The sequence below is a fragment of the Mercenaria mercenaria genome, chromosome 6, assembly GCF_021730395.1.
Source record: "Mercenaria mercenaria strain notata chromosome 6, MADL_Memer_1, whole genome shotgun sequence".
Taxonomy (NCBI): Eukaryota; Metazoa; Mollusca; class Bivalvia; order Venerida; family Veneridae; genus Mercenaria; species Mercenaria mercenaria.
In genome coordinates this window covers 89,271,005-89,297,052 of record NC_069366.1, presented here as the reverse complement: position 1 = coordinate 89,297,052, position 26,048 = coordinate 89,271,005, and the positions used below count along the sequence as shown (strand labels likewise).

Below are 26,048 nucleotides of genomic sequence, written 5' to 3'. Positions count from 1 at the left end.
AACGTTTATTACGTTTCATTAAAAATAAGCATAAGTAAATGTGAATTAATGCGCACACTATATCTATCCTAAAGAATAGTTTAATACACATTTGACTTTTAAAAATTTCGGCTGTAGAAAAACGTTTGTCCTTATATTTTCATACTAGATGATTTCAGTTTTTTTTTTTCATAAACCAAGTAAGTTAAAGAGGGCAAGAGACGTGATTTTTATATTTTATTTAACAATGAAATTAGAATAAATGTAATCATTTAAACAAACATAAGCAGGAAAAATGCTCCCCATGCATGCAAACGTTCCAGGAATCCCATGACAATTGAAATAACCCCCTTTCAGATAAAAGACACGACAGTGATTATATCATAAATGAATACATTAAGTTTTCTTTCTCTAAAGAAGGAGCAAACAAATAAGCGACAACTGTATATTATCATTCGAAAAGTTTAAGTTTTGTCTCTTCTTTTGTTTTCGAAATGCTATGTTGTGTATAGCATTTCTGTAAATTTCAGACAATTTCTTTCATTTCGAAGAACAGTTTCAGATTGTAAGATGGTAGGCATTTTATTTAAAATCATTGTGCATTTGATTGCATGCATATGGTTTTTCGATTAGATATTGCAGTAAGACAAAGTTATTTTTCATCTGAAAATTTCAAATGAACTTATGCAATAAGCTCCCATCATTTAGTTGTAATAATAAGCAAAATAAAGATTTCAAAATGGAAACATAAACCTGATATTCTAGGACGCGTTCCGGCCGATCAGTGATCCCTAGCGCTGAAAGTGTTCCCAAGCTGCGTGTCTTGCTTTTTCAATTACTGCCCATGAACTGACTCAATCAAACCGAGTCTGCAATTTTCACTATTTGCCTTGTTCTCGGTGCTTCCGAGGGATCTACTTTCCAGATTTTATTAAGCTGAATGCTGATATTTATTCCCGGGGATGATCCGATCAAATGTTGATAAGTTTTCCCGTCAGCTGATAAATGTTTTTGAGCTTGGTGTGATATTGTCGAGAGGTGGTATGTGTTCCCGTGAGCTTCTATCTTTTTAATACGATGTGTTGCAATGCAGGGGAGAGCTGATACGTGTTTCAAAAGGTTGATTTGTTTTTTCGGGGACGGTTTGCTCCAGATGAGGCTAACATGTATATCCCCGGGTAAATATGTGTTTCTGATCTGGCTGTATTTTGACCGAGGGGTGTTTGTGTTCCCGAGGGCATATGTGTGGTCCCGAAAGCTTGCATATATTAAGCTGAATTCGTTACAGCAGAGGGCTGATGCGCGTTCTAATATGTATTCAGGAGCTTGCCATTTGCATGCCGAGACCTTTTACTTTTATGTGTTCCCGCGGGTTGACTTGTATTCAATTACTGGTTCCCCCATTTGTTTCGTTCGTTCATGCCCAGGGCTCATATGAGTTTCCAAGGACTGTTGTATTGTTGTATACTGCATGTGTTTCGACAGAGGGAAGGTATTTGTTGCTGAATGCAGATTTATGTTCCGGAGCAATGTGTTTCCTGCTGATTATTGATATTTTTTCTGGACGACTGATATGATTGGTGTCTTCTAGCAGAAAGCAAATGTCGATGCTGCATTTTTTTGGGCTTGTCGAAAGCCTTATGTTGTGTGTGTATATGTAAATTACTTATACAGATGACATCTTTTATCGATCGCTATTTGATAAATCTGATGATACCGTACCATTACTTGGTGTTGATAATAGTTGAACATTTTGCAAATGAATTGTGTTTATGGAAATTATTAATTATTATTTGTATACGATTTGATTCAAATTTCTATGAAGTTGAAGGGGTCCTTGCAATAAAGGTACCTATATGCATTTAGTAAAAATGAAGTAGAAAACGCATTTTTGTGAAATTTAAGTGAAGTGTGATATTTCCTCGAATAATTGCAGCCATAAATTGTATACCATTTAAACAGAAATTTTAACAAGTTTCGTGTATTTTGCACAACATCTATCATTCTCGGTTTTGTTTTTGTATCAAGGGTTCTAAGTCCTTCAAGTTATGCAAAAAAGGGTTCTAAGTCTATGGAGTTAAGATCATTGTATTTAAATCATGATTTGTGCATCATTTTTGCCTAAATATTTTAATAAAAAAAATAATTTCACATACCTGATGACTTAAAAGTAATTGATATAATCCATTCACATAAGCCTTTGATGTCAATTCTTTGATGTCAAATCATTGTGGAGTTAGACCCAATGTTGCATAAAATACCATTTTCACTCTTAAACAGAAGAATACACTGATCTGGGAGTTTGCAATATACATATATATCACACAACGCCTAAGCGCCGTCGGTAATATGACGCAAAGGACGTCGCCATTGAAAATACATGACAAATACGCGTTTGTGGCATATTTTCCGAATAAAAACACGTTAATGGAGGTACAAAACAGCGAAGTACATGAATGGTCGGCGATAGAAATTTAAAGCAAGTGTTCATTTTACACTAAGCACAACCTTAGACTTTGGGACGACATCGATCATAATTTTGTTTACAATAAAACAAAGACAGAATACCATTAACATGCGGTGCAAATAGGTCTGATTACGTTGGATTATTATGATTTGAACGTTGAATACTATATAGGATCCATGTTTTCAGGCAGAGATTTAAAATCTGACGAATAATCTTAATTTTGCAAATTAATATTAAGCATGCGAACTAAGGTTAAGATGGTATTGTCATTGTTTTATTGTGTAATCTTAGACACCATGTTGCTTTATTTTAGACTACTCTAATATTTTTATCACCTAAGATCACTTCTGTACCACAAATGCTACAAACACTATTAAAACACTTAAAACTATACATATTGCATGTGCCAGTAGCTAAAAACTGTTTTATATGTGACTTATATTATACATGACTCCGTCCTTGTGCGCCGTATTACCGGAAATGTTAACAGAGAGTGAACGAACTGTCGGAATGTTGCTAGCCGGGACACATTTACGACACTTGGCTAAATTTGTTTTGCAATTTCTAAAGAATTTTGATATAATTTTTGTGTAGCTTCTATCTTGATGGTTATTTCCATTACATTCTGTTACAAAAATATTCAGTCGGTGGTTATCTACCCTCTGAGCTCCTTTGGTGGAAATTAACCCAAGTACCGTATAGCGGGTTAATTCAGAGGGCAAAAAATTATGCGGTTTTGTCCTAAAATGGGCCTCGTTTTTTTCTGCGTGTTTTATTTCTGCGACCTTCGAGAAAAGCAGGAATTAATTTTTGCGGTTTGCATAAACCGGAAGTAAATGCTGTGCAAAGGAAATAGCTACCGCATTTACTACGTCATAATTAACGGCTCAAATGCATATCTTTCTCATCAGTTATGTCTTGGTGGCAGTATCCAGGTCGGAATCTAGGACAGTGAAGTTGGCGCAGCTGATATATGTTTAAATCTGATTTCTTTTCAGTATCGTGCATGATCAAAAATCAGAGTTAAAAATAGATACTGTAGGTCTTAGTACCGATAATTCATTTTGAAAGACATTTTCATAAAAATGTAATACCGCTGGTAGAAAAATTTAAGATTTATTTACAATATATACAAATGCCAAATCTAGTACATAGTCCGTTCACAGTCAATTCAGTTACAACAGTTTCAACACACATCAATTAGTTTGTTTAACTTTTCATAACCCTAGAGTGTTTTGTAATATACACTTGTAAAGATTACACGCCCGAAACGTTAACCATTCTTTCGTGGACGATAGATTGATAACAAAGGCAAACAATCACATAAAGTTAACGGGTCGTTACATTAAGCGAAATATCAAACTTTATTTCTGCGTCAAAAAATGTACATGTATTTCTGTGTGACAGCCTCGACCCGCAGATTTAGCAGAAATAAAAACCCACAGAATTAACCCGCTATACGGTACCTTTCATTGAAGTGACCGATTTGGAATTCTGATGTAAAATTCCGACAGCTCCAGCGAGTTGCTCTTGTGTTAAGTCCCTATGATCTGTGTTTTTCTAGTACGACTTTCGTCAGTTATGCCAAAAATGTAAACAAACACGTGCACGTTGGTGCACATGTCCTGCATACGCAATATATGCAGTCTTGGTCTAAATGTCTAATGTGGTTATTTTGGTCGTGAGTCGGCCAAAAGAATAAAAACAGAAACTAGCTGCAGTACCTTTTAAAACAGCTGGTATATGAAACTTCATGTGAATCAATGCATCATAAACAAAATAGTAATGATATATAAATTGAGCAGTCAGGAATTTTGCTGAATGTACATTCTCCAGCGGAAGTAAAACAGCGTGTGTTTAAACCTAACGGACTGACTTTACAAAATTTCATAGATTCACTTATTTATAATTATACATTGCAAGGTTACGCATTCTTAGAAAAGTGATTATGGGCCGAATATATTACAAGATTGTTGGCAATATGAAATTTCTTATTCTATTGCCAGTCCAGTGTTTTTGTTGTTCTTTCGATAACCTTAATTCCAGACTTTCTCACAATGTTATATTAAAGTCTGTAAACTGGATAGGTAGTTGTTTCTTAATGGTTTATCTCATATTTAGAATAAATGCATACTCACCAACAATTTCATTTTACACCGATCTTTATTTCCAATATATTGAAAATCAAATAAAATCTAAAGACATAACAATATTAAGAATAAAACGTTCTTATCAATAACTATATTTTTTACTTTATTTACTGAATATGTATTACAAATTGATCAGAACATTAAATCCAAAATGAAGTACACCATTAATTTTACTCCTTCGCTATATCTATATATGTCCCAAATTGACCGAGGTGAATATCACTAATAATAATACTATTTCGCTTTAACTGTAAATATTCTAGATACTATTTGGAATTCAATTAGATTTGAATACATATTAAGTGTTTGCATTTTATTATTATTCCACCGTATAAACTGATCTGTTTTTTGTTTTTTTAAATTAAATCCAATTTGATTATAAACTGACAATTACAATAAAACGTACTCAACAGTAATTATATTTCATTACAGCATGTATTACTAATCTGGTTTGCAAATCAAATTCGATATGAGCATAGCAAAATGTATTTATATATATATATATATATATAAAAGAAAATACCCATTACAAGTTATTAAAACAGGAATTATTAAAGCCATACAAATACCTAGAAGTACTTTATTAAGCGTTCAGAATAATAAAAGTGGAAACATTATACCATATATTTCTACATACAATCCTAAAAGCAGGGAGCTATTTGGGATATTAAAAAGTAACTTGGATATTTTAAAAAATGATGATACTATGAAAAGAATACTAAACGACACGAAAATCATAAAATGTAAAAGACAACTTCCGAATTTAAAAAGTATTCTTATTAAATCAGAATTTAATGAAAACAGAACTTCTCCATCAGTACAAAAATGCAATGACCCTAGATGTAGTTTATGTATTTGTATTATTGAAGGGTCTTCTTTCAGTTTAAATAATAAAATATTTCATGTTAAAGAAAGTATGGACTGTACTGTTCAAAATGTATTATATGTACTGGTTTGTAATGGATGTAATGAATTTTATATTGGTCAAACAGGAGATAAACTCAGAAATAGAAGGACAGTAAATGACCAACAAATAAGAGACCCGTCAACAAGACAATTGCCTTTAAGTACTCATTTAGATATATGCTCAAAAACCGTTCCTAAATTTTCAATATTTCCTTTTAACAAATTTCATAGTAAAGATGTTTCAGCTAGGTTATCTAAAGAACGCTATTTCATTGATATTTTTAAACCGAAACTTAACCAAAATTGATGACGTTACAATATTAACGTTGTGTACACATGTGTACGCAAAAATGACGATGCTTAGCAATTACGCATTTATTGATGCCATATTGTATTATTTGCCCTGATGAGTATAAACGAAACCGGTAGGCAAATATAATATTACTCATGTAATGTTGTTTATTTTTTCTTTATATATATATATGGAAAAAAGATGTGGAGAAAGATGCTTAAGTCTTTACGTTTTAATAGGAAATCGATCCGACGAAAATCCCACTACGGTAACATACGTGGTAATCCAAACAACACATACTATCCAAATAAAAAAACATGGAGTTCCGGTTTAGACCATGGGCATGCGACGACCCCGATGAAATTCGGGATGTCACGGTCTTCGTTAATGTTAATAAGCGTCCGTCAGATCAGTTGGCAAAACGCAATATCCGCACAATAAGATGTTTGCGACACGAAAGATTACTCGAAGTAAGCTGTTAAGTTTGTTGTGTCACAAGCTAATCAGCCGCTAACATGACTACAAATTGTATTGTAATAAAAACATGTTCTATTCATTACTGAGTAGCATTTTTAAACGCCGCCTATGTCTTGAACATTTTTATCTTTACATTGATTTACAGTAGTGACTGATTTACTGCCGCCGACATTTTGAAAATTTGAATAAACAAAATCTATTTCCAACGAGTTATTCTGTTCGGGCAATAATAGAATAGATTCACCTTTGTGTCGCTTTTCAATTTGTATTTTAATTCCTTTCCGGCACTTTAATTTCGTGGAACTTGTCTGTTATTCACAGTCACAATATTGAATTTTAAGAAGTATTTTTACATGCATGCATGACTCATTGATGGAATTATTCTACTTTTATATAGAATATGGACGGCACTCCAGTACAGCATGTGCATGGTTGTACCAGTTGACATTTTTAGAAACGTGAGTAATTAATTTTCCTATGCAAACAAATACCCCACCGGTAAAAGGATAGAAATTCTGTATTATACATTTTTATTTATTTATAAATTCGAGATGGGCTCTTTAGATTACTATTTCTTATGGCTCACTGCACACATCAGGGGCGGACCCAGGATTTGGTGTTAGAGGGGGCGTAAAATATTTGTGGTAGGGTAACTATAGGGGAGTCCGGGGAAAATTTTGAAAAATATGGATCCATCTGGTGCATTCTGAGCGTTCTGAGGTAATTTATTTGGCATTGAAAAAGGACAGGTTTTGTGACAAAATAAACCCAAATAACATGTTAATTATCATAAGTGCATATTTTATGACTTGTCAGACTTATTCTTGAGTAAGTATCTAGGAATTTCTGAATCCGCTAGTGTACACAGTAATTAAGTTGCCCATGAGCTGTGCTCTGTGAGCGAGGGGTCCCGGGTTCGAACTTAGACTGACTGCAAATTTTTCTTACTCTTTGACATTCGAACGAGTCGTCCGATTGGTTCAAATAAAAATAGACAATGATAGATTTGCGAAAATAAAAATAACAATATTGGAAATCCAAAATATACAGATGACAAATGTGAATGGGTCGTTCTCAGATCTTCGTTTAGAAGATCAAGTACTTTAGTCAGATTGGAAATAATTTAAACCAGTAATTTTGCACATCTGATTCAAAATAGGTCAGTGAGTCCCAGGCATATACATGCTTTCACGTGAATGCACAGTGTTCGAAATTAGAGGTAGTTCAGTAGCCAATGATTGCAGAATTTCAGCTCGTGCTACTGATTTGCCACAGATACAACCTCGACCAGGCTACCATTTTTTCCTAATGTGATTTAAAAAAGCTTGCTAGTAAAATGCGTAAATCATGGTGATTTAATATGATCTCCATTTATAGAACTTATTTATTTATTTAATCATTTTTCCAAGAATGCATCGCACAATGTTCAGGTTGAGGGTTACACTCATTGATTCATTGAAACTGTATGAGCATGCTCGATTAGTTGGTCAGAATTATGAGAGAATTGAATTCAAACTGTTCCATAAATGCTTTTAAGAAGAGTTTAAGAGTTAATCAGATTCGATCCACAACCATGCAGAAGATGTAATTACTTTCACAAATCACAGGGCTCAAACTTTGCACTCGCTAAATGCGAGTCGATTTCATGGAATGCGAGTAGACAGAAATTTCACACGATTTATTGTGCAAATACAAATAATAGTCAAAATTGTTGTGGTTTTTGTTAATGTTTGCAGATTCGCTTTCATTGAGGACAATGCAGTGACAGTGTTTTCCCCACTTGCAGATAACAGAAAACACGACATCTTTTGTTGGTTAGCCATTTTTATATGCTCGAAGGGACGTATTATGTTATGGTCCCGGTGTCCGTCTGTCCATTAGCAATTTCGTGTCTGCTTGTAACTCTTGAACCTCTTGAAGGATTTCAAAGAAACTTGACACAAATGTTCACTACACCAAGAGGACGTGCAGAGCGCATGTTTTGGATACATGTGTCATTTCAAGGTCAAGGTCACATATAGGGGTCAAAGGTTATATGAGTGTGTGAGTGTGTAACACTTGAACTGCTAATTTCAAAGAAACTTGGCACAAATGTTCACCACACTGAGACGACATGCAGAGCGCTTGTTTCGGATGACTAGCTTCAAGGTCAAGGTCACACTTAGGGGTCAAAGGTCATATATGACTTTGCTTTATGTATAGTGCTCTGCATTGCAGTGCACTTTGTATTTATTTGGCAGATCCCTTTTTGTTCTTTTACAATATTTATTTTTGAATTACTTCCCTTGTTTTGTTACTATATCACTTATTTTGAAACTTTTTTATCATTGGCCGTAGGAAAAAACCGAGACCACTTTTCTTTGGTACAACATGGATGGTACATCCAATTTTCAGATATATTTTGACATAACTTTACCTGGTAAGAACATTTTGTGGACTTAGAAATTTGTTTTTTTTTTTTGTTTTTTTTTTTTGTTTTTTTTTTTGGAATATCTTCATTTTTGTTGTTCCTGTCCGGTGGGCTTCAACACTCAAGTTCTTTAAATTTTGCTCCCATTGTCTGATGTAACCCTCGGCGGTGCTTTTGTTTGCTGAATGGTTTACTGAATAAAGAGATGTAGAGGTCTATCTGATAATTGATAATTAAATCTAGAATGTACTTCCTTACTACTTTGTACATACGGTTGAATCGGTACTTACTTATAATATTGGGTACTAAAATTTGCGTTGCCGTAGTTTCAGCCAGTAGTTATTTTACGCGTTCCGAATTACTTTGAGGGTCATTTTGAGTTATAACGCACAAAATTGTACGTCAAGGAAAACCATGCAAACAATATTAATGTTCTAGCATGATTTTTTAGGATATTCTAACATTTTTAATTGAAAGTCTAAATTTGCAAGTATATTTTCAGATTTAGCAACAAGAAAAAAAGCTACGTGCTAAAATTTGCAATTGGTCAAAAAAGTTAAATTGAGCTCTGCAAATGCAAACCGAAGCCGCTCACATTACTTGTTGGAAGACTGTTCCGATGCATTCAATTCCTGTTCTCTCAGGAATCCCCAATCGAGCATGCCCTAAACAATATGATGAATTTTTTTAAGTATTTTGAGGGTATGAAACAGGTTGTTCTTTGGTGCAAAATTTAGATATTTTATGGTGCTTAAGTTAAGGCATGTGACATTGGTGTCAGACTTGGAAAATTTTCTATCTGGTTGCCAGAACGGGCTAGTTGAAATCGGAATTTCGTACACTGCATACATACTCAAATACCTTTAACGTTATACGTTTATGAATCATGGCCGTCAGATACCAATAAACAATTGCAGCATTTTGTCAGCTCCTATGTTCATACTAAACTGAGGAAGGCAGAACAAATTCTTCTAGCTACTTTACCAGTCTGGTTTTGCCTTTTAATGATATTGAGCATTAACTGAAGGTCATAGACCACCAAGTCAAAACAGTGGATGGAATTCACTGGGATAAAGTAATGTTTGGCCGTTCTGGCTGGCCAGTCATGTAAACAAACCATACAGTGATTTTTGTTTCAAAACTGAAATTGTTTAACGCATTTACATTGTTTCATTATACGTTTTGACAAAATTTGCTACTGTTTTATTTTCATTGAAAAAAAGTTTTATCTAACGAATTTCTTCGCCATGCCATCGTTATAATTGGGTTCATCTTATTGGCATGAAAATTGAAAAAAAACAGCCTTTGCCAAAAATATGTTAGCCCTTTGAAATTTCAAAACAGTTGGTTGTCCATGTTTTCTTAATTTGCTCACTATTCACTGTTTTCAGGCACCTCGGTCACAAAATGCTTTTTCCCTAAAATAAACACTGCCCAGGGTTATAGATATGGTCTATTATACAGAGTATTGTTGTACTGCTGAGAGTGCTCCAATGTGCTTGTTGACAGACTGAAACCACTTGCTTGCAATTCATAAGGTACTTATATCTATCTTTCTTTTTCTTTGTAGTTGCAGCTGTAGGATTAGCAGTTTCAATCATTCAAAAAAGCATGGTATACTGTAAAATCATTTGTGTGGATAGATTTTTGTGGTTGCGTCAGTGCACAGAATCAAATATCAACATGATCAAGGAAAAAGTAAAGACTCCATTTCATTTTCTTGATGTGAAAATCCATGATATGATATCTGAATGAAAAAGCATTTCTGGACAAAACCATGAAATTTTATACATGTATGCAAATTTAAACAATTATTAGCTCACCTGTCACAGTGACAAGGTGAGCTTTTGTGAAAATCTTTTTCTTCAGAACCACTTGGCAGATTTACACCAAACTTCACAGGAATTATCAGTGGGTGGTCCTCTTTCAAAATTGCCCCAAGAATTTGATTCCATTTAGAACACTGGTTGCCATGGCAGTCAAAAAGAAAAACTTTGAAAATGATTTCTTGTCCGAAATTGTTAGCCTGATTTCAAAAACATTTTATGGAAATGATCTCTGGGTGACCCTCTACCAGAATTGCCTTAGCCATTCTGTTTCGGTTAAAAGCAAGTTCCTCTACCAAGTTAGTTCAGATTTGTCAGGATACTGGTTATATGACCCAGGGAAGTGCCTACGCCTTTAATATCTTGAACAATGGTTTGGGTCCAATCGCTAAGGTGACTATGTCTTAGACTAGCTGACAAACGATGTAGAATGTCCTTTGTTAAAACGTAGAGCTGGTGAGACCAAATATCTCATATATAGAAATTTCCATTGGCTACCTTGCCTAAATGATTCATGTACCAATGATTCGTAAATGATTTCTTATTATGATCTAGACAATTTCAGGGATCAGGTAAATCACTAAATGTTTCAAACTATCAATCTTCAATTAAAGATGATTAGCTCAAACTCCTATAGGCTGTAGACTCTATACTTGAATGGTCTTTTTGTTGAAGTTCCCGTCAGACAATGTCTTTGAATCAACAACATACGAGTCCTATCGCATAGATGCTCGGCCCCTGTCCTCGCAAACTCTATAAGATTGCCCTGACTCCTGGATGCTCAGCGCCTATATGCTATCATATGTAGCATTCAACTACCATATAGGTATTATCCCCGATGCCTTGGCTCTACTTCGCCAATAATGCTGAACCGTCTATAAGCTGGAACTCTCCTACTACCTCAGCAGATTACCAAACTCTGGGTCTCTGTCTCAGCTTCCCGATGCTCAGCCTATATATGCTATCGTCTATAGCGTTCAATTACCTTTAAGGTAAAACTACTATGCGCTGGCCCTATAGCTCGAAACCTTATCGAAATTCTGCTACTCTTCTTTAGTCTAAGAACTTCCAAAGTCTTCTTTTTAATAATTTATCCGCCCTGACAGGGTAACTGCAATAGTCTCCTTCTCAAGGTACTGGGATAAATTATTAATTGAATCCTCGATGTGTCTTCTTCAACCGCTAGATACCGAATGAGCTCTCTGTCATCCATCTACCTATTTATACCCCAGCAGACGTGCTATTTTTAGAACTTGTTTCTTATTGGTCCAAATTTAAACATAACGTTCTACAACGAGTACTTGCTCTATCAAATATCTGGTTCACTTTAACCTTTGTATATGATATAATGTGCGAAGCTGGGACCCAGCTATCCACATAATGAACCCAAATCAACCATAAATGACCCAAATTCTATTATTAACAGCAATTCAACAATAATTATATAGCAATGATAGCATGGAAAAGTGGAAAAGGAGTCAAGCACTATCTGTGCTTATGTGTTACGTTATCAATATATTAAATATACAAATTATTCTGACAAGATTATCTCCCTTGGGTCAAATATGACCCTGCCCTTTGGTCATATGGTTTACATAGACTTATTTAGGAACAACTTTGGCCAACTCTGTATTGAAACAGCTGAAAATATTTCAAATTGTTCAGAACAATGTCCAATTTGTAATAGTAATTTTATATATATTTGTTTTAGTTTATTTGCTTTCTGAAAGCTTTGATTATGAAAACATATCTTTTTTGTTAGGGTCTCTTTTAATCAATTTACAATGTTTGATTTGTATTTTACAGGCTTACTTCTTGAGAGCAGGCAGCTACAAAATGGAAGGTCAATAAAACCAGTATACTTGAAAAGCAAGAAAGAAACACCAGGAAATATGAATAGACAGAAGAACATGGGAACTTGAATAAAAAACTTTTAAAGATAGGAATTCAGGATATACTTGGAAACTAAATTTATTTTGAGAATAGCAGTGATTGACTAAGCTCTGTTACTTTAATAGATAACGTACTATTATCACATTGATTTTGTTATGCTCATAAAACATACTAAAATTTCATTGATCTTATTTTAGATAATTGTTTTCTGGTTTATTTTATAAAGGTTGTCTACTAATTAACATATAGTTATATTTAAGTAATATTGCCCATGAAATTTTAAAGAGAATGTTTTGTTATATCCCCACAAAACAATTTTTAAGGGGTAGTATGAGTCCCTTGGTTTTCATGGTTTCCGGATGATAACTCATGAAAAGTTTGACCGATTTAAATATTTTTTGTTACACAGGTGTAACATAAGAAAATACAGGTCAAGTTCGACTTTGGAGTCAGTAGGTCCACAGTAGTCTGAAATTTAATCATTAAGACCATAGAAGTCTATCTTTACAAAAAATACCCCCTATATATATAAAATAAACACCAGGAATGAAACGTCAAAAACCCAAGGTCTCCTGAAAATACGAACTGAACACAGGGTGATTGGAATTTAGCGAGCGTGGTGAAGAAATAACACTAAAATACACTTACCACACTCGACAGTGTTCAAATCTGATACACTCTACGAGAGTAATCAGACATTTTCTGAGGTTTTCTAAAATTTTCAGCTGTCGCCGAAGCCATTCGCTGACGTCACAACAATAACAACAATTACAGCGCCGGGATGAAAATAAAATTCTTATTTTATTCTTTAAAATTTGTACATCGAGTAAATAAGTATTAGTTTATTTATCTGTTTATATTAGTATATAATATCCCCTAGATTCCTTTTGCAAATTAGCAAATTAATAAATTAGTGGACAACATTTATAAAATAAACCAGAAAACAATTATCCAAAATAAGATTAATGAAACTTTAGTATGTTTTATGAGCATAACAAAACCAATTCCAGCACATGTGGGCATAGCTAGAAATGAAGCTGCGCACAAACATGCAAAGGAAGCCACCAGCGGAAGAACAGCTTTGCGTCAGACTGGAAGAACATAAATGGAGACTACTTGCCAAATCATGACAGTCTATACAAGCTAAAGGCACAGCCAATTTACTGTCTTCCGTCTGATCACTGGGGACTGTGGCCTGATAAAACATATGAAGAAGCTGGGTGTTGCAGAGACAACTAAATGTCAGTGCGGATCAGAGAAATAAACACCATTTCACATTCTTCAGAGCTGTTCTTATCTGAAAGAAGCCCACCGGAAAGTTTGGCCAACAGACATCCCATTTGAGACCAAGCTGTGGAGAGATGCCAGCGACCTGCAGAATACGGTGCAGTTCATTGCCGCATCTAATCATAAGATATAAAACGGCCATAAGAAGATGGAACGCAGTATGGAAGTAAGTAAGTAGAAGTTAACATTAAAATGAATTAACATCAAGTTATAACGACACGATATATTTGAACAAAGAAACAAAGTAACAGTGCTATCTTTTGAATTTATTACCCAAAAATGAATTTTAAACTTTAACATCAGGGCTGATCTAGACTCAAGTCTTATGATAACTTCATTGTTGACATTGACCCATATATATATGAAACTTCAATGAATAACTATAAGATACTAATAATGACAAAATACCTTTAAACAATGAAAAGTATTGCAAAAATGCTATTTTTGCGATCTTTCACGCAAATCAAGACCTTTTACCTTCGATATAAGCTTTACCAATCACTGTCTTTGAAATTAGATCTGCATTGCTGACAATGACTTACAAATAAACATAAAAAAGAATTATTTTCAATAAAAAATGACAAGTTAATTTTAACGAAGAAGAAATAAAAAAATGCTGTGTTTTGAATTTTTACATGAAAATGATCTTTGACCTTTGTCAGGTTTGACAATGACTATTTTTTCATTATTATTTCAACAGTGATATACTTTAAAATGAATAATGATCAGTTTTACTATTAGTGACTAAAATAACCTACACAATAAAGAAAAATCATTGCAAAATTGCTAATTTTTACACGAATTTGTCATTTGACCTTTGATAATAGGTTTGCCTTTGACTTATAGGGATAAGGCCTACATTGCTGACCTTGCTTGAAATTAATACATTAAAGCAAATTGCTAACAGTGAATTATAACAACAAGCTATTTTTGAACAAAGTAGTTAGTAAGTATGCTACATTTTTGTTTTTTTTTTATACAAAAATGACCCCTGACCTCCAATACCAGGTTTGAGCTTGACTTATTTTCTCTTCCATGACACCGTCTGAGATATATACAGTAAAATGAACAACGATCAGTTACTAAAATGGCAAAACAAACACATTTAAAAAATAAAAATTATTACAAACAGGTGCTATTATTGCAACATTTTACTTACTGTTTTGACCTTTGATATTATGGTTGAATTTAAATGTTTTGAAATTAAAAGTGCATACCAGACATCGCCTAATTTTATATATTAAAATGAAATGATATCGTTGACAAAATATTATTAACGACAGAAAAGTTAAAGAGCTTTTATTCAGTATCTTACATGAAAATGACCTTTGACACTTAATATCACATTTGAACTTGTCTAATTTCAGACGATTTCTTTATTACTGACATTGTGGGACATATGCACATTAAAATAAATCACGAGCAATTAATAATAATGATTAGAAATAGCTGTTATATTTCAAAACGGAAGCTATTCATGCAATTTTTCACACAAATTTGACCTTTGACGTTTGATATAAGCTTTACCCTTGGTAGTTTTGGGGTTACATCTGCACTGCTGACTTTTCCTGACATACAGACATTAAGACGAACTAACCTCAGTGACTAATATTGTGAATACACATTCAACAGGTTAGAAAAAGTAAAGGTGAATTTTTTCACATTTTTGCATGAAAATGAACTTTGACCTTCAGTTATCAGGGTTGACCTTGACGTTTTTCAAAAAGATTTGCATTTCTGACTTTGGCTGATTAAAACACATTACATCTGTAAAACTGAGTAACTTATGATGACAAACTAATTTTAAAGAATCAAAATAAATTTCAAATATGCCAAGTTTTGTGATTTGTATATAAGTTTGACGTTTGACCTTAAATATCAAGTTTGCCCTTCATTCCTATTTAATGAATTTCCTTTAGCTGACATTGGTTGATATATATACATTTACTGACAATCAGATAGTAACTGTAATTAAACAGTTAAAAAACTGGTAGACGTAAACTTTACCCTACCCCCTAAATTTTTACAAGTGAGTTTTACCACCCCTATCACAAACATAAGATAACAAAATATAGATAGGCACGGCTTTGACACTTAAGACACTCTACACATGACAGTTCTTAAACCAGTGTTTCTCTAGAATCCTTTCTTCTGCAAAAACATTGAGTAAATTCCTTTATAGTTTTTGGTCTTGCCATCAAATATAAATTAACAATATAATATTTTGAACGGAAATACGCAGAGACAATTCTTACTTACACTGTCCTAGTGGGTGTCATAAGTTAGGTATGTCGCACAATAAACACTGCTGTAATCATCCGTTTGGAGTTTTGGCACTGACCATTCGACGTTGCGCTATTGTTTTCCATAACGTGTTAGTTTTGTCCTTCTCTTCTAAACGTTAGAAGGCCGCCCTCTTGAAAAGTGACTTTTTCTATTAAATATCTATAAGGGATGTGCCTAATTATAATTGTAATTTAATTAATTATAATTAATTACAAATTTTGATCTAATTGAAAATAATGAATTATTAAGCACAAACTAAATTAAAGTAATTGAAATTAACTAATTAATGACTTAGATTTAGGCTGTAATTGTCAATTAAATCTAATTACTTTCAATTACTTTGGCTTTTTTACTGATCAATGGGCGTGTGAAATGTTCACAGTGACAGTAAATAGCTGACAGGTATTGTTGTATCAACAATCAGGTGTTAGAGCTGTTAATCCCTATTCAGTTCTGTTAAGTGTGATACATTTTAGTCACTAAACCTAATAATTAGGAATGTACAGAAAAACAGATATTGAAACTTGTCATTCTGTCATGGTATTACAAATACTGCACATCATGAATTCATTAGCTCTCAAACATTTAAGCCTTCCAATGGAGACATAAAATAATTAATTATAATTAATTACTTTTGGCAAAATAATTGTAATTAATTAATTACTTTTTGAAAATGGCTTGTAATTTAATTTAATTGAATTAGCAAATTTTTCACTGTAATTGCGAATTATAAAATTATTTTTGATTTTTGAAAATAATTAGACACATCCCTGACATAAATATTTGTTTTAAAATGGATCAAAATGGTCGAATCCAGTTTTTCTTTAGATAGCCGGACAATCGTTGTAGTTAAGCTCTCAATATAATTATGTAAGGAAAATTTGCAGCTTATTTTGTTTATTTTGTTATCATATTTAATTAGGCACTCAGGGTCGCTTATTATGAATCTGCAATTATCTTCGACCTATATAAAGTTGTTTTAAATGTCAAATCCATGCTCATAATACGAAATCATGAAAGTAGGTCAACAGGTCAAATTTGCTATAAATTTTAATCAGGTAGTCCGCGTCGCTGATTACGATTCTGCAATTGATTCTGACATTTCCCAAGCTGCTATATATGTCAAAGCCTCGCTCAGAATACAAATTTGTGAAGGAAGGTCAATATAAAAACTTTGTTATCATTTTGAATTAGGCAGTCCGTGTCCCTGATTGCGAATCTGCAATTATACCTATCTCAAATACTTTAATGTCAAGTACACGCTCAGAATTCGAAAACATGAAGGTAAGTAAAAAGGTCAAATTTGTTATGAATTTCAATTAGAAAATCAGAGCTGATGATTACGGATCTGCAATTAGCTTTAATCTATCTGAGGTCCTTTAAGACGTCAAATTCAGGCTCAGGATACAAAATAATGGAAGCAGGTCAATAGGTCAACTATGGCATTGATCTAAACTAGGCAGTCATTGTCGCTGATTACGAATCTTCAATTAGTTTTGACATTCATAATACGAAGTCATGGAAGCGGGTCAATCGGTTAAAGGTATATTACTTTTTGTAAGAAGTCTTTGACACTGAGTACCAATCTGCACTTAATTGAGACCTATTGTAAATTTTAATAAGAAGACAGGGTCGCGATTACCGGTCTGCAATCCGTTTATTACTTTTTGTAAGAAGTCGGGGACGCTGATAACGAATCTGTAATTACCAAGACCTATCTAAATTCGATTAGATATCAAATCCATGCTCATAATAAAACACATGAAAGTAGGGCAATATGTAAATTAGGTATTAAGGGTCGCCAATCACGAATCTGCAGTTATTTTTCACCTATCTCTAATTGTTTTAGATATCAAATTCAGGTTCAGATTACAAAGCCATGGATATAGGTCAATATGTCAAACATAGTTTGACTTCTTTATCTGAAATTCAATCGCTGACTACGGATCTGCAAATACCTTTGGCCTACCTCAAGTCATTTCAGATGTCTAATCCTCGCTCATAATAAAAAATCGAAGAGTAGGCAATATGTCATCGTTGTTATACTTTAATATAGGCAGTAAGAACTGCTGATTGCGAATGTGTAGTTACTTTGACATATCTCAAGTCGTTTTAGGTGTCAGATCTTTTCTCAGAATTCAAGCTCATTAAAGTATGTCAATAGGTCAAAATTATCATAAGTTTCTGTTGGAGAGTCAGGGCCATTATTTACGAATTTGCAATTATTTGTACCCTCAAATGCCGTTTTAGATGTCAAATCTAGGCTCCGAATACAAAATAATGAAAGTATGTATAGAGGGCGGGCAAATTTGCCATAGGTTTTAATTTGGAAGCAATTGACGCTGATTACGAATCAGCAATTATTTCTTTTGACCTATCCCAAGTCGTTTTAGATGTCAAATCTGTGCTCATAATATCAATATAGTCTTTAAAGTAGATCCCTCGGAAGCATCGAGAACAAGGCAAGCAGTATAAATTGCAGGCTCGGTTTTATCGATGCAACACTGTCCACGCTCCCTACCTCCGGCCAAATCGGTATTGAATCTACAAATCCAATTTTGTTGAAATCTATGATCCCGAAGTACCAGAAAATATAACAACACTGAAATGAAGTAAGGGAAACTTATTACGGCCGCCAAACAGCACTTAACAGCCGCTGTTGTGAAGTAAATATAATCTGAATAATAGTTCCGCAGATCCCTGACGAGCACCGAAAACAAGGCGAACCGTGAAAACTGCAGACTCGGTTCGATTGGGTCTGTTCATGAGCAATAATGCAAAATGCAATTCTGCCCACGACTCCCTAGCACCGGCTGAAGCAGCATTCAATATTCAAAATGATTTGAAATTAATGAACCCGAAAGTCCAGAAAATATAACAACACTGCGATGAAGTCGGGTCGACTTTCTATGGCCGCCGCACAGCACTTAACGGTCGCTGCTGTGAAGTTAATATAATCTGAAAAGTAGAACCCTGAAAGGCTCCGAGAAGAAGGCGAACAGTGAAAATTGCAGACTAGGTTTGACTGAGTATGTTCATGAGCAATAATGAAAAATGCAACACCGCCCAAGCACCTAGTACCAGCTAAAGCAGAATTCAAGCTTCAAATCTAAATGAGTTGAAATCAATGATCCCGAAGAACCAGAAAATAAAACAACACTGAGATAGAGTTGGGACGACTTTTTACAGCCGCCACACAACAGCCGCTGTTTTGAAGTAAATATAATCTGAAAAGTAGTTCCGTAGATTTCTCAGAAGACTCGGTTTGATTGAGCCCATTGAGAGCAATAATAAAAAATGCAACACTGCCCACGACCCCTAGTACCGGCTAAAACTGTATTCAGTCTTCAAATCTAAATGAGTCGAAATCAATGACCCCGAAGGACCAGAAAATATAACAACACAGAGATGGAGTTGGGACGACTTTTGAAGGCCGCCATAGAACACTTAACACCCGAAATTGTGAAATAAATATAATCTGAAAAGTAGATCTCTCGGAAGCACCGAGAATAAGGCGAACAGTAAAAATTGCAGACTAGGTTTTCAACTGGATCTGTTCACGAGCAGTAATAAAAAAATGCAAAACCGCCCAAGCCCCAAGCACCGGCGAAAGCAGTATTAAATCTTTAAATCTAAATGAATTGAAATCAATGGTCCCGAAGGACCAGGAAATAAAATAACACTGAGATGAAGTCGTGGCGACATTTGACGCTCGCCTCAAAGCACTTAACACCCCCTTTTGTGAAGTAAATAATTAATGTAGGTCAATCTGTCAACTTTCTTATCATTTTTAATAAGCAGTAATGGTCACTGATAACGAATCTGCAATTATGTTTTTTTTTACCTATTTTAAGTCCTTTCATATGTCAAGATCAACCTTACCATAAGAAATCAGGAAAGTGTGTATATAGGTGAAATTAGTTATTAATTTTAATTAAGAAGTCAGGTTCTCTTATTACGAATCTGAAATTATTTTTTACCTATCTCAGGTCATTTCAAATATCAATTCAACGCTCATAATACGAAAAAAACAAAGAAAAATATCAAACAGGGAATGCCACGCACCAAAAGCGCAGCCTCCTCAAAACGAACCCCGCCAGCACGCAAACGCGTGCACCACACACACACACACACACACACACACTCAAACCCCACACACCAGGACAAAAGGAACAACACACGCAAGTAGGTCAATAGTTTAACTATGTTATTATTTTTAATTCGTAATTAACATTCACTGATTACTAATCTGCAATCATTTTGCACCTATCTCAAGTCGTTTTAGATGTCAAATCCACGCTCATGATTCGAAATCATGGAAGAAGGTCAATAGCTCAATTTTGTTATCATTAGGCAGTCATGGTCGCTGATAATGATCTGCAATTATTTTACACCTATCTGAAGTCCTTTTGGATGTCAAATCTATGTCAATAATACGAGAATACGAGGTCATGAATGTAGGCCAATAGGTTGAATTCGCTATTAATTTTAATTAGAAAATAAGAGCTGTTGATTACGATCTGCAATCATCTTTTACCAATCCGAGGTCGTTTTAGATATCAAATCAAGGCTCAGAATTCGAAATAATGAGAGTAGGGTAACAGATCAAAATTATTATGACGGTTAATAGGAAATCAGGATCGCTGATTACGAATGTGCAATTATGTTTGACAAAATTTCTTTCCGTTTTAGAGTGAGTGAGTTGGGTTTTACGGCGAATCGACACAAACTGGATATCAAATTCTTGCTCATAATACGAAACCGTGAAATTGGGTCAATAGGTCAACGCTTTTATCAAATTTGTTTTGTCAGAAAAGGTCGCTGATTACGAATTTTGAGTTGTTTTCTATCTCAAGTCGTTTCAGTTGTTAAATGCATGCTCATAATTCTAAGTGATGGAAGCAGGTAAATAGGTCAACCTTGTTTTCATAAGGCAGTACACAGGCACCAGTATCGGTCCTGGGACAAAAAATGTGGCCAGACTGATGAAAAAACTTGTTTTCATCCTAAATGATTCCAAAATGAAACCTATGTAGTAAAATACTATATTTTTTTGTTTTAGGTCCGAAACTGGTGTCTGTGAGGCAGTCATGGCCGCTAATTACGATCTGCAATTATTTTTCACATATTTTAAGTCCATTTAGATGTCTAATCCACGATCATTATAGAAGATCATGAAAGTAGGCGAATAGGTCAAATTTGCAATAAAGTTTAATTACAAAATCAGGGTCGCTGGATACGAATCTGCAAATATCTTTTACCCAACTGAGGTTGTTGTAGATGTGACATCCAGGTTCGAAATCATGAAAGTAGATCAATGAGTCAAGTTTATTATAAGTTTTAATAGGGCAGTCAGGGTCGCTGATTGGGAATCTGTAATTAATTTTGACCTGTAAAGCTGACAACTTCATTATTTTGTCTATTTTCGAATATGCAAAATCAAATATCTTACAGATTACTTGAATTATGAATTTTCGTCATCAATAACCTTTGGCTAGCAAACTGCCTATACGGATCAATTTTGATTGAAAGAAAACTGTGATATTTGGTACAAACAGCCTCCTACATGGTTTTGCAAACGGGATCATGTTGATTTAAAAAAAACAACATGAAAAATGGTCACAACGCTGAATTTTACTACAAACATGGTTACGTCGTTTGTTTGTTTTGTTGGATCGACACCACCCAGATCATGTGGACAATATCCAGCTTAAAATGGAGGGAAATATTTTCGATCAAGGTGCACTTGCGGGAATAATTACTTGCTGAGGTATGTACCTGTGTAGAACCATCGATCATCCAACTTTATAGTTCATTGCAAACATGCCATCGGGGTAAGATAGCAGTCTGTTGCAAACAGGATCTTAGCGCCTATCGTTCATGTCTTCAATGTCTTGAGATCATGTCTTCTGCCTTGTCTGTAATATAGTACAGGAAGGAAAACTGATATTCATGACAGTGGATTTGTTCACCGCCATGCTGCTTTGTTTTGGTTTCAATACGGGCATCATGACATTGTCAGGTTAACACTTGGAATTGTGATCACGTGATGTTATTTTGAAATTAACCAGTTATGGACACGTAATTGTTTATCGGGGAGGATTCGTCAAGTTTGGAAAAATAAACAAATTCGATGAATGGGTATCCTCCCGAATGGGTTTGAAATATATACGGCAAAAAAGTTAAAAATGTTACTCAGAAGCATAAAATTCCATAAGTCAGGATCAGTTTAACAGAAAACAAATGTTTAAAGAGTACTTTATAATTGTATGTTTTGGTCCTTACTAATAGAGGATATTACATGAGTATCTTATCAAATTGTGTTTATTCAAAAAGTTAAATAAGATAATAAAATATTATTGATTTTGTTCAACGAGTTTTTCAAATGCGACATTCCTTTTATCACATGTTAGCCTTTCCTGACGAAACATCAAACATTCTACTTTCTTTTACTATAGGCACAAGTCAGTTTGACCAATGTCTCCTACACTATAAACGACGTCTACGTCAAAGCTTTATTACACTAGTGTTTTATCATTTTATTTAATGGCTTTATCACTCTCCCGTGACGAAAAACATGTGATAAATAAAATTAATTTGAATAAAATATGTTTGTTGTAATGCAATGAGCTTTACAAATTATATGGAGTTATTTATAATGTGAGCTTCAAGTGCTATCTTAGTTGTTTGGCACAAAGTGTCGCTGAATAACATATACATTTGAATTTAAATGAACAGAATGATGCCACTGAGGTACGAAGTCAGGAATGTGGCTTGTGCCGGAGATAAGGGTTGTGTGTGTGCGAGCGCGCGCGCGTGAGTGCGTGCGTGCGTGTGTGTGGTTACCACTTTAAATGCTAATAAATGTATATGGAAGGTTTAAAAAATAAACAAGAAGGAATGAAAAACAAATTTTTAGAGGGGATTAACGGTAATAACCGGGAGTGGGTATAAAACTTCACGCGTTGACAATGAATTATATTTATGTAAAATGATAATTTTTACATAAATGTTTTGGAGAAAGGGATGCTGCGTGATCAGAATTGTGGGGGTGACTGGATGGAGAAGACAGGTGGGGGAAGGGAATAATTTTGCAAGTTGATAAATATTTACGGAAAATTAAATCAAGGAATATAAACAATTTGTGGGGAGGGGTTGTGACCAAGGTAGTGAGGCTGACCGGTTTTTGGTACACAAATTCACATATTAATAATAAATGTTCATAAGAAAAAAGAAGTTCAATGAAATTCTACCAATTGGTTAGTCTTTAATGTACTAAAATATGGATTTTTAAACTATTGAATGGCAAATACACTGAAGTTACTAAAGATATCGTGAAATATTTTGTTTTCACCACTACATTATACAAATCTAAGATCAGTTTAAGTTTCATAGGTCTAGTTCAGATATATCACAAGTTATGAAGCAGAAGTTGCCGTATTTATAGTACCTTAAATAGTTAATACTAGAAACTTCTAAGGGCAATAATTCTGGTGTTACTTGGGTCATCTGACCTGAACTTGACGGGCCGCATAAACCTAGAGTAATAAATATACGTATGAAGTTTTATCTTAATATTTCTCACCACTTCCTAGACATGGTAGACACTGAACTGTTTTGATATCTGTCTTCTGGCCTGTTTCATCGGGCCCTTAAGGGTGTTTCTCTTGTTGCTCTGTCTTCTGAAAAGGCATTTAGTACATACGTTTTTGGTTCTAAAGGTTTGCTTTTTATATATTTATACACGAGCATCTTTGTGTTTTACATGCCATGCCTTTTTGTTTCCATTACGCGTGTTAGAGATTCACCTGAAGGGGAATAATTTTATTTACACTGTCCCGTGTCATTGGAACATGGTGGGGGGTAAGAGTGAGGTTGGGTGCGCACCATAAACCGGTTTAAGCTCCCAAGTGGTGTTTTTGCCACTGACCGTTCCAAGGCGGTGCCCCACTGTGTTCTTTGTTTGTTCGTTTTGTCCTCATGTGTTGGCTTTGTGTGTGTGTGTTTGTGGTGTGGGCGTCTACGTGTTGTGGGTTTCGTTTTGGGGAGGGTACGTTTTTGGTACGTGGCATTCCCTGTTTGATATTTGTCTTTGTTTGTTTTGTTTTTTTTTTGAGATAAGTAAAGCAGATTCGTTGTAAGCGAACCTAACTCCCTATGAAAAACAATATTGACCAATTGACCTTCTTTCATTATTTCAAATTATGAGCCTTCTTGACATCTAATACAATTGAAAATAGGTAAAATTTTATTGCAGATTCAAAATCAGCGACCCGGTCTTCCTACTCAAAATAACAACAATTTTGACCTTTTCACCTACTTTCATGATTTCGAAATCTGAGCGTGGATTTGACATCTGAATTAATATGAGATAGTTAAAAGATAATTTTGCTATTTTGCATTCAGCGACCCTGACTTACTTTTAAAAGTTACAACAAATTTTACTTTTTGCCCTCCTCTAATGATTTCATACCATATATTATGTACCTGGGTTTGATATTTTAAGCGAATTAAGATACAAGAAATATATATGCTCATTCGAGATAAGCAAACCTTATTCCTCTGAAAAATCATAGTGATTTAGACCTGCTGGCTTTTGAATATTTCTATTACTGCTCATAGATTTGGCATCCAAAAGGACTTGAGATAAGTCAAATATGTTGTAGATTCGTGATTAAGCGACCCTGACTTCCTCTTAAATGTCCTGATAATTTTGACCTATTAAACTTCTCTTGTGATTTCGAAATCTGAGCCTGGGTTTCACATCTGAAACGACTTAAAATAGGTAAAAATAACTCCAGATTCGCAATCAGCGGTCCTTATTTCATACTTAACGCTATAACAATTCTGAACCATTGAACTACTTTCATTATTTCGAATGTGACTCTGGATTGGACATCTAATACTTGAGATCTATCAAAAATAATTGCAAATTCATCATCAGTGACACTGATTTCATACAAAAAGTAAAAACACATTTCATTTCTAACCTATCTTTTTGATTTCGTATTCTGCGTGTGGATTCCAACCTCAAACTTACCCTATTTTCAACACGTTAGACAACACAATGTAAATAGAAAACCCGCTGAGAAACGTTCTAACGTCAATAAAAAATACCAGAACATATTACGTAAAAAATAAAATTAAGGTAAATCTAATACACCGTGCATGTTTAGTGACTGACCCCTCTGCAATACAATTGCTACGCTTTCCTGTTTGATGGTGCGATGAATAATATAGTGTAAGACTTCATGATGCTTTTTCTCCTAAATACTACATGCAACGGACTGAGGGAGTTGATTTTTGTCTTGCAGCTTTCTTTGTCGTGCCCTTACAAGTTAGGCTCTTGGTGCTCTGACTTCAGACAAGTTGTTGAAAACATTGGTGTAATCATACCTTAGATTTACCTTAATTCTATGTTTTACTTACTTTTTCTGCTATTTTTGCTCTGATGTTAGAGCCTTTCTCAGCGGGGATTTTATTTATATTGTGTTGTTGAAAATAGGGTAAGTGCGAGGTTGGCATGCCCAAAACACATTAAAACCTCCAGGTTTCTTTGTATAGGTCACTGACCGTACCAAGGCAGCTCCCCTATTTTCAACTGGTTTTCTGTCTGTCTTGTTTTGTCTGTTGCTTGTACTGTCTGTTTCGTATGTTTTCTTGTTTGTTGTTAGCGTTATTTCCTCCTCCTTACTCCCCATATTCCTCCCACCCCCACCCCCTCCCACTCCTTTCCCCTTGCATTTACGCTATTTGCATCCCCCTTTACTTTGAGTTAGTTTTCGTGGCTCCCCATTACTTTGGCTGCTCTCGCTGGTTTCATAAAACATTACTTTTTCTATATAGCATCCGCTTACAAAAGCTTGAGCTTTTTGTTTTCTGCGAAGGGATACATGGCTATTAAGATAACTAATTCCGAAATCATCCGGAATGTCCGACAGAGAAATTTCTGTGGCCGCCATATTGCTTATTTTGTTTGATGGACCTCGACAGAGTTTTGTCCCTTGATTATCGGGAGGCGTGGCTACAGTCTCTCTGGCGTACGGTCAATTGATTGATTGTATATGTCATATCA

At 34.6% G+C, this 26,048-nt stretch overlaps 1 protein-coding gene across 1 annotated transcript in view; it reads right to left on the bottom strand.

Moving 5' to 3' along the window:
- The window catches only part of LOC123533382 (ATP-dependent DNA helicase PIF1-like), a 62,564-nt gene extending 36,890 nt beyond the window's left edge, over positions 1-25,674 (bottom strand). Inside the window, exon 1 of the mRNA XM_053546956.1 lies at positions 25,547-25,674. Coding sequence (XP_053402931.1) covers positions 25,547-25,674 — 128 coding nt within the window. The remainder of the gene's footprint in view (positions 1-25,546) is intronic.
- Positions 25,675-26,048: the final 374 nt, after the last annotated feature.